Genomic DNA, 10538 nt, shown 5'->3' on the forward strand with positions numbered 1-10538 from the left:
GTCCTCCAGAGCCTCCCTCAGTAGGCCCACTTTTCTGAGTTAAAGGAGCCTTTACTTTCGTTTTCCCGTCTTGGCGTCACACAGCTGATCACAACAGAATTTAAAAGCCCCACCAACGGCACTGTACAGTGATAGTGGGGAAGGAGAAGCTGCAAACAGCACACGGTTCTCTACAGCTGACTGGTGAGTTAATAAAGGCCAACTTCCTTTCAAACAGCTCATAGAGAAATGACACAGAGTGGACAATTTATTCAGGATGCATCTCCCACAGAATCCTCGTTTGTTTTCTCTCTACTAAGATCTAGCCGGACTTTGTGTTGTCAATGATCCAAACAGTTTTGATGTATAATCTAGTGTCCTTTGCTTTCCTGCAGTATTTGGAATTCTATGTAATTCTGATGTGTTGTCAAACAGGAGTAACGTTAGGATGGCAGACTTTGATCTGTACACGTACCAGGAGGAAGTGGTCGAGAGGGCTCTTCAGAGAGAGAACATAATCATCTGGCTGCCGACAGGAGGTGGAAAGACCCGCGCTGCTGTGTATGTGGCCAAAAGACATCTGGAGACCACTGAGCGGGCGAAGGTGGTGGTCCTGGTGAACAAGGTATACAGAATGCACAAAACAGACAGGATGGACAGTACAGAAGCATTTTCGTTATAATAACAAATACAGTTATGGATCATTGTTGAACCAGGTGGCCAAATACAATGTTTTCAACATATTTTGTAATGCAGGTTCACCTTGTAGACCAACATTACAAGAAAGAGTTCAAGCCTCACCTGGACCAAAACTACAAAGTGGTGCCAGTCAGTGGAGAGAGTGACGAGAAGGACTTCTTTGGAAAAGTGGTGCAGAAGTCCGACGTGGTCATCTGCACAGCACAGATCTTATATAACGCTCTGACTAACACAGAGGAAACCAAACATGTCGAGCTCTCAGGTTAGTAAGAATGAGCTTCAACAGCTTCGATTATGATGTTGTTATGACAAGGTGAATTGACTCTTCATGGCTCCTTACAGACATTACTCTACTGATAATTGATGAGTGCCACCACACCCACAAGGAGTCAGTCTACAACAAGGTAATGAGATTCTATTTGGAGAAAAAGTTGAAAGGAGAACGTCGATTGCCACAGATCTTGGGTCTCACTGCATCACCGGGTACAGGAGGCGCCAAGATCCTGAACAGGGCTGTGGAGCATGTCCTGCAGGTCAGGGTCTATGTATTTGGCTTTTATTATATTTGTCACTTGACAATGTGAGCTATCTGTCTGATCTCCCACAACTCCTTTCTTCTTCATATCTCTCCCTCTCAGATTTGTGCCAACTTGGACTCAGCCATAGTCTCAACTAAAAACTATGCCCCTGAGCTGAAGAGGAAGGTACCCAGACCCATCAAATCATTTGACATTGTGGAGAAAAGGCCAGCGGTAAGCCAATTTGTCTCTTTCTTTTTAAACAACAAAACCACTATTTATAGAATTCAAAAGAACTTACAGCTGATACCCAGCTGATCTGACCTGGGGACAATAAGATGAATGGGATGAAAACAACATACTGCTTCACTCGGATTGTCTCGCATTTTAACAAACAAAAACTTATGTCGTCACAACGATTAGAAAGTTGCTATAAGTTGCTAAAAGACAGTATTTTGTTCTTTTAGGATCCATTTGGGAGTCATCTGAAATGGATGATGGAGCTGATCCACGAGTACATGAACTTACCTCCAGACTTCAAACTCAGAGAGTGTGGCACACAGGAGTATGAGGCAGATGTGGTGATTTTAGAGAAGCGAGGTAGGAACAGTTTTAACATTGTTGTTTTGAGGGTGTTCACTTGTGATGTCCAGGAGACCTCATTTGTCTTTGTGACACGGTGAGGCAAATTAAATGTAAATCAAATGTTAGCAGAAAGCAATACCATACGTTCTTTGTGTATTTCTTGGATCAGGGGTAAAAGAGGACAACAGACTGCTGGCACAATGTGCACTCCACCTCAGACAGTACAACGACGCCCTGCTGATCAACGACACCCTGCGAATGATGGATGCTTATTGCTCCCTGGAAGAATTCTACAGCACAAAGTTAACCAGAACCATCGACGGAACAGACCTCTTCCTGGTGGGACTTTTCCAAGGTGGGAATACGGAAAATTTCATCACTTGTCTTGATAGATTTGGGTGCATGATTTTCATTTATGCTGTAGCTCAAAATGCAATTTTCACTACGTAAGCAAATATAAATATCATTGTCTTTGTTACTCAGAGAATCAGGTGGAGCTGAAGAAAATTGCACAGGATTCTCGTTACGAGAACCCAAAGATGGCCAAACTTGAGAGCGTTCTGCTTAAACAGTTTGGACAAGGCGTGCAATCAAGGGGGATCCTCTTCAGTAAAACCCGTAGAAGCACTTATTGCCTCAATGACTGGGTCCTCAACAACAGAGCCTTACAGCAAGCTGGCATCAAGGCAACCATCCTCACTGGGGCTGGCAATGGCAGCACTTACATGACACAGGTGTGTTGACATATGATGTTGACCTATGAGCTTTATGTCATCTGAATTTATTTGCAGCTTCACTAAGTTAAATGCTGCTCAATAACCTGGGGAAATTAACCCTGGAATAAACCTGAGGTTACAAGTCTCTGTGTTATCTTAGATTCAGATCTAAGCTTCAGGTCTCACATCAACAAGGTGACGAAAATATAATTTTTCCAACTTAGAAATAGCTAAAGTAGGGCCATTCATAGAACAATAAGATGCTGAAAGAATCGACTTGATGACTGTAATGCACTTTTTACTGGGCTTCTGAAAAAAAAAAAAAAAAACACTGAGAGACTTCAGCTCTTTCAAAGCTCTGCATTTCTGCTGTTCCTCAGAACCAAGAGGAGAGCGCACATCAGTCCAGTTTTATCTGCTCTGCACTGGCTTCCTATTACATTTACAATTGATTTTAAGTTCCTCCTCCTTATATACAAAGGCCTTAATGAGTGAGGACCAAGCTCACTAAGCATTTTTAAAAGAAAGCTTAAAACCTATCTCTTCACCTTAGGCTCTAACTAGTTCTGTTATTTTGCACTTTGCTCCACACCTCAGCACTGATCAGCACTGCATTCTATGTAATCCATTTTAAACTTAATTTAATTACTTATTTATTTCATTTATATTTGTTATTATTTTATTATTCTTCCATCTTTAGTGTTTTTAACATGTTTTATGTTAATTTTTATGATTTTTCATGTAATTTCTTATATGAAAGGTGCTATTCAAATAAAGCTCATTATTATTATTATTATTATTATTATTATCATTACTATTATGGATATGTGATTCTGTTTTGTATGACTTAGTATTTAATTTCTATATTTTCCTTGTAGAACGAGCAGGCGGAGACGATCCGCAATTTCCGCGACGGTACTCTCAACCTTCTGATCTCCACCAGTGTGGCTGAGGAAGGCCTTGACATCCCTGAATGCAACCTGGTGGTGCGCTATGGACTGCTTACAAATGAGATTGCCCAGCAGCAGGCCAGTGGACGTGCAAGAGCCCAAAACAGCCAGTATTCAGTAGTCGCCATGAGAGGGGGCCGGGAAGAGCGCCGAGAGATCACCAATGAATATCTGGAAGAGCTGACTCGAGAAGCTATCGCTAAGGTCCAAGAAATGAGCCTCCAAGAGTTTCACAGAAAGGTGAGATTGTGGAACTCCGTTCATTCTTATTCCTTGCTCTCACTGCTCAGTGTTTCTACCATCACCTTACTCCTCTTTGTCTCCAGATCAATGAGTTACAGATACAGGCAGTTATCAGCAGTAGAGTTGCAGAGAACCAAAAAACAGAGAAGAGGAGTCGCTACACTGCTTCCAGTATCCAGTTCTTGTGTCGAAACTGCTTCAAGTCTGTGGCATCTGGCAGTGACATTAAACTTGTTGACAACGCGCACTATGTCAATGTCAATCCTGACTTTGAGTAAGTTGGACTCCTTGTGGTATAAGAGGTCATCCAAAAGTGTATTCAAGCCAAAGTCTTTACAAAACGTCTTTACTGGTCTAATCATGGCGTGTCTGTTCTCAGGAAACACTACAAAGCCGGCGGACAGGTGAAGATTCCAAGAAGTTTTGAGGACTGGGAGCCTGGGCGCACGATCAGTTGCAATAATGGCAACTGCAACAAGGTACAATGAACCTTCTGCCAAATATCAATTTAAAACTCCGAAACAGACACCGTTCTGCTCAAGGCAGTTCGTTGATAGAGCTGATGTTGGTGCTTGTTTCGTGTTGGGATCTGACTGATATTCTTATGTAAATTCACAGGATTGGGGATTTGAGATGAAGTACAAGAAGATCGCCCTGCTGCCCAATCTAGCCATTAAGAATTTTGCCCTGCAGACCCCTGATGGCAGGATAACTGTGAAGAAGTGGAAGGATGTCCAATTCAATGTTGAGGACTTCAGCTTTAACCAATACTGCCAAGACTACTACCCTGACCTCCTCGACTGAGACAACAACAAGGGAGCCCTGTAGGGGGTTCTCCTCATATCACATGCCAGTTTTTTAAAATCTTTTTTCATTTTTGATTTGTCTGTGCTCATTAAGAGAATCTGTCATTATACTGTTGCATAAATATGAACACGTGCCATTCAAAAATTCTCTCCACACGTGCTAGCACTTATTTGTGCTGCGGGGCCAATGAGGCAGCAGTGTGCTATAACCCATTACACATCGATCATGCTTGAAATTAGCATGACAGCTTTGTTTATGCCCAAGGTCCAAACTCCCTTTGCATGTTTTTGTGTGTCTTTTCCCTGCTTCAGCTCAAGTCAAGCACACAAACAAAGCAGAAAACGATCTCTGCTGTTACTTGAACCTTAATCATCACGAACACTTGACACGTCATGACTAAGATGCTTCCTTATGAACTGTAGCTATTTTAAAATACTTTTAAATGGTAACTATTTTTTAACAGTTGTGTGTCTGTATGCTGGTAGTTTCTCAAATAATGTAATTATTCAAATGTTTTACTTTATCATTTATTAGCTTAGTTTATGTTGTTGATGTATACTATTTTATATCTAAACCTAAAAATTCCTTGACTTGCCTAAAATATTATTTTATAATTAATTTGCCTCTGGGAACCACTAGGTGTCAGTGTTGGTTAGCAAATGTCCACACCAAGTCAGGTCCTATATTTCTTCTCTATCTCTGTATCTTCTAACAAATGATGTGAATAAAGCCAGAATGGAAATTTTCTTTATTGCTCCTAAAACTGAAAACAATGAGCTGATGATACCCAGAGGTTGAGGTCACAGGAGTGAGTCTGAAACCCCAGATGTACTGTAAAAAGGAGGATGAGGAAGATGAATGAGTAACCGTCCACTCACACCCACCGAACTTTGCTGACGCACACTTGAGCAAGGCACTTAGTCGTCAGACTGCTTCAGTGGAGTGCCTTGTTTGCTGCTGGCGCAACATGGCCTCCAAACGTGTGCATGCAACATCTGGAAAAAAGAAAAAAATGCAATGACAGGAAATGGAAAAAAGTATTTTCCTGCTTTTGTTCTGATATAAACAGTGTAACTGTTTCTTCTATCTGGTTATGCAGAGGTGTTGTGTCCAATAAAAAGATCCCACAGTGTCTACAAAAGCTTCTCTTTAAAGGTTTTAAAATGTGTTCTGAATGTTGCTTTTAATGCAGCTCACTGTGCTGCTTCTGCATGACTGGATCAATAGAGGGTTATGTACTTCAGCTTGGATCATTTAACACCATCTGAACAGTCTACATGGAGGAATAGATCTATTAGACTTGCAAATGATCATTTAACACACTGGCTTCAAAGATGTATAACTACACTGTTTCTTAGAGCTCGCACAGCTTGATTTTCAGCTATCCCCAAAAGACAAATTTAGACCGCTTAATCATCTACAGTTTCATTTTGCTGCTGTTTTGTTTACATACATGAATCAAGCTTAATATACAGTAGCACAGCTCTGGATATAACGAGCAGTTTCCAAAACAAACCCAGATTATGAAACTAAAGCAACTGGCAAGGAAACCATTAATTTCAGTCTGGCAGCTGTATCGGGGAGATTCATTTTTGAAGCCACAAAACATCTTCTGTGCGCATCTCCGGGCAAGACATGATTAGGTCAGCCTCACTGTGTCACATGTGTTGTAATCCTTTCAAATCTAGCAGAGAGCTGGAGTCAGTAGTGCTGCCACGGACGTAATCACACTAAAAACAGGCTCTGTTCCGGTGTCATGCCTGACTCAGATTCAGGCAGGCACAGAGGAGCCGCACAGTGTATGATTTACTCTGATCAGGCTGAGGCTCTATAATCAACACTGATTACTTCCTTTTACTTTCCAGCTCAACACCCCATGCATCTTAATTGCAATTAGCTCTCTTCTGAAATTAAAGCAGCTTGGAGTAGTTGAGCAAAGGATGATAGTGTGTGTGTGTGTGTGTGTGTGTGTGTGTGTGTGTGTGTGTGTGGAGGTTTGTTTATGTGAATTCAGGGGATGCTGCCTCTGCGTGACTGGATCAATACAGGGTTATGTACAACAAACAATATGCTCCTTGTCATACGTATCTAGGGCATGTCTGCCTACTGTCCCATCTAATACAGTACATGAGCACTAAATGAATCAGTTTGGAAATTCCTTGGCTTGTTGTGGGGAAATGCATATTAACTGTGAGACTGACGTTACGTCATTTACAGAAAACAATGTCTGAAATTCACAATTTATTAGATAATTCAAAAATGAACTGATTTGCCAAGTCATAACACATGTGTTTTGTCCGAGATGAAGCTTATCTGCATGTTTCTTTCCCCCCACATTATTTGATAGAGATAGTAGAGAGTGACAGGAAAGGAAGGAGGATGACATGCAGCCAGATTCAAACCTGGACCACTGCAGTAAGATCTCAGCTTTGATAATGGTATGGGCTCTGAAAGATGAGCTACCAGGGCACCCCTGATCTGTATGATTGGATTTTTTGGATGTTATGGATTTTTTTAATTAGAGGCAAAACAATTAGTTGATTATTTGATTTGTTGATCAACAGCAAAACTATTATAATAATCAATTAATCCTTTCAGTTTAAACAAAACTTGCTTGTTCCAGCTTCTCCATTGTGAGTATTTGCTGCTTTTTCTGTCATGTATGAAAGTAAACTCAAGATCTTTGGGTTCTGGACCCTTTAGTTGGACTAAACAAGCGACCTGAATACATCACATGGGGCTATCAGAAACAACAACACAATTTCATTATATTCTGACATTTTATTAATAAAGTAATTATCCATTAATCTAGAAAATGATCAGGAGATTATTGTATAATGAAAACAATCATTGATAACAACCCTATCCTTAATTGCTCGGGTTTAACTTAATATTTCCTTTAAAACTTTCTTTCACAGTAATAATCAGTTGTGAACAGTTTTCAGTGGTCACAGGCTCCAAACATGAACCCTGCTCCAACCTGGGTGTCACCTGTGACGTGTGATTGACAGGTCGTTAGCATACATTGGTCATTAGCCTAATTAGCTGTTTGTAATGGAAGCTAGCTGACCCACCGACCTCAGGTGTGTTGGACTCTGCATGGAGGGACTGTTACGGCAGAAACTGTCGACTTTGCCGGAGTTTCCGTTATAAAAGTTCCGGAGAAGAACAAGATGTTTATATTCAGCGGACATTTCAGTTCCTCAACACAAAACAAACTGAGCTGGTAAACAAGATTTAATGCAAGATGCTGCGCAGCGTGGCGCCGCCATTGTTGGATTTGGTTGAGCTCAGCTCCTGGTAAGTGATTCCACATTACATTATTTGCTACCTACACCTATTTTACTTGTGTAGCTTCTCGGTATTGATAAATGAACGCCTTCTTCTTCAATACAACACACACACACACACACACACACACACACACACACACACACACACACACACACACACACACACACACACACACAAGACAGATAAACACATACCTTGGTTTTCCAATCAAGGTGTTGTGTTGAATCAGTTTGATGCAGTTTGTGGCGCAGGTGTGTTGATGGCAGGTGGCGCCATCAGCTGTCAACACAAACTGAGGTTTGTTGTTGAACTGACCAGGATGAAGCTGCTCTTGTGTGTGTGTTTGCTCTGTTAGCCCCCTGTGTAGCTATGTGTACAGTGTGAGCACCGGGCCCCTCTTCAAGACAGCCACTAATGCAGAGTCTGTCTTAGTTGATATTATATTTTAGTGGATGATTCCAAATCATCAATAACCAGACACCAGCTAGCCCCCCCCCCCCCCCCAGCCCTGTTGGTAATCCAGCCATGGTGTGGAGCCTTGATTGCATCTTGTGTATCACTTGATTACTTGAACTTTGTGCAGGCACAGAGTGATTTTTGCTTCTCAAATTGTTAATTTGAAAGATTATTAGATGCCTGTATAATATTGAGCATCTTAAAACAAAAATAAGAACAGTCAGGGGTCTACAGCCATGCTAGCAGCTCTTTGGCTGTATACTGACACAATGCCAACATGCTGATGTTAAGGTATAGTGTTTACCATATTTCACGTCTTAGTTTAACTTGTTAGCATGCTTGCATTTGATAATTAGCACTAAACACAGTACAGCTGAAGCTGTAGTTTTACAGGTACTTCATCATAAACCAAAATGCTGGGCAAATTGAAATGTGACATGTGGGCACCAGATAAAAATTTTGGGCATCACCAAGGTGATTGCAGTCCGTCCTCATGGGGTCACGGTTGTACACATTTCATGGCAACCCATCTAATTGTCTAGATATTAATATCAATTCCAAAAATATGAACTGCATCATGATGCTAGGGAAAACTAAATTTCCTGGTAATCCATCCAGATGTTCCGATATTTATTAGGATGAAATCAGTCACATCCTTACATGTGTGATATATGATATGTAATTCATTGCACTTTACTGTCTTTGTGCTTGTTTTTTTTGTTCTTATTGTGTACACTGAAGTAACAATATTGTTCCCATATAGAATAACATTGTTTATGGAGAGAATGACAATAAACTCTACCATAACCTTGACTCAAATAAAGCCATGCCCATAAGATAAAATATTATTTGTAACAGATATGTTCCTTTTCTTTCTTACCCATTTAATCATCTTGTCACCACCCTTAAAAATGATCTTGGACCTCCCTAGGGGTGCCAAGGGATCCCAAGATAGTTTGGGGGCCTGCTGCATTACATCATACAGTAGAGTACTGTAAATAATATTGATTTCTTGTGAAGGTGTCTTAAGGGATGGGCCATGTCATTCAGTCATTCATTCATATAGATTTGGAAAAAACATACCTTTCTTTAACTTTTGAATAAGGAAATACTGTATGCATTCTGTGCATAAAATTAGTATGGTCAGACAACAGTATAGGAGTAGAGAATACAAAGCCTATCATCACTAGGTCAATTTCCTGGCAGCAGACAGAAGTCACACCTGTTAGGCCAGTGTCTCACACGAAGCAACACGTTCACGCTGTCAACAGTGTTGAGCACGCCATTGTTTTCTGCTTGTGTAGTCTTCACACATTCTCTCTCCAGGACTTGTGCTTGCACAGGACGCAGTCAGAGACAATGACAGACACAAATAACTCAGTACAGTACAGCAAGCCGGTCACCAGGACGGCCATTTCCTCTGGGAGCGCTCTACTTGTATGAGCCAGCTGCTTGTACTGTCTGAGAGCTCGCCATGTTGCTTGTCGGCCTTCTTGCGGAGGTGATAGGACTTCATTGTTTCTATTCTCATGGCAACAGTGGAGGATCAGGTTGCTTTCAGTGACAAGATAGGCGATGACATTTGCATTGTCCTGCTGTGTGTTGTTATGTATACCATCTGTGCATTGTTTGTAGTTCAAAGTGGTTATAAAGCCGCCGACCAGCCTGTGTGTAATGTCAAGTGCTGTAAGTCAACTAAGTTTGGAGTCCTGTGGCTTTGGAGGGAGTGTGGGTATCTTTGACATCTCTGTTTGCTAGTGCAATTTGACCTCTTTTGGGACAGTGGTGCCTTAGCTGCCATCAGAAAGCTCTCAAGTGAATTCAAGATGGAGAGTATTTTAGATTTTATACGGAAAATTCCTCTCCACATTTTAATTTCACGGTACATTCCTTTTTAACACCCAGATGCTTGAAAACATGTTTGTGTTTATTTTCAGGGCAACATTAAAGCAATTATAGTCTGCAGAGGGTGCATCTTTGTTGTCACAAGTCTCCTTTGATGGAGGATGTCGCTGTCTGAAGTGGACTGTAACTCTGGTGTTGGTCGAGACTTAACCAGGCTATTTCATGCTTTATTACAGAGTAGATAAAAGAGACGCTTGTCTTTGCTGTCTGCCACTTTGTGGCTGGGCTTTTGTCTGCTTTTCACTGACTTGTCCCTTCTGCTGCCTTCCTTTCGACAGATCTGCCTTTGAAATTATTAGTCTAAAAACTCACAAATGAACTCCTAACAAGTTCTTAATCAGGATCTTTGACGCCCCCCCCCCACAGATTGTTCAGCTGTTTCACTG

General features: G+C 41.2%; 1 protein-coding gene across 1 annotated transcript; it reads left to right on the plus strand.

The window, feature by feature from the left end:
- Positions 1-87: 87 nt before the first annotated feature.
- Positions 88-5243, plus strand: dhx58 (DEXH (Asp-Glu-X-His) box polypeptide 58). The gene is made up of 12 exons (XM_056402513.1): positions 88-183; positions 415-604; positions 736-940; positions 1021-1211; positions 1317-1430; positions 1664-1796; positions 1951-2136; positions 2265-2515; positions 3376-3687; positions 3774-3964; positions 4070-4169; positions 4309-5243. Exons 2-12 carry the CDS (start codon positions 428-430, stop codon positions 4492-4494), a joined length of 2046 nt encoding a protein of 681 aa, XP_056258488.1. The 5' UTR covers positions 88-183; positions 415-427; the 3' UTR covers positions 4495-5243.
- Positions 5244-10538: the final 5295 nt, after the last annotated feature.

This window comes from Seriola aureovittata, chromosome 17 (genome assembly GCF_021018895.1).
Source record: "Seriola aureovittata isolate HTS-2021-v1 ecotype China chromosome 17, ASM2101889v1, whole genome shotgun sequence".
Classification (NCBI taxonomy): domain Eukaryota; kingdom Metazoa; phylum Chordata; class Actinopteri; order Carangiformes; family Carangidae; genus Seriola; species Seriola aureovittata.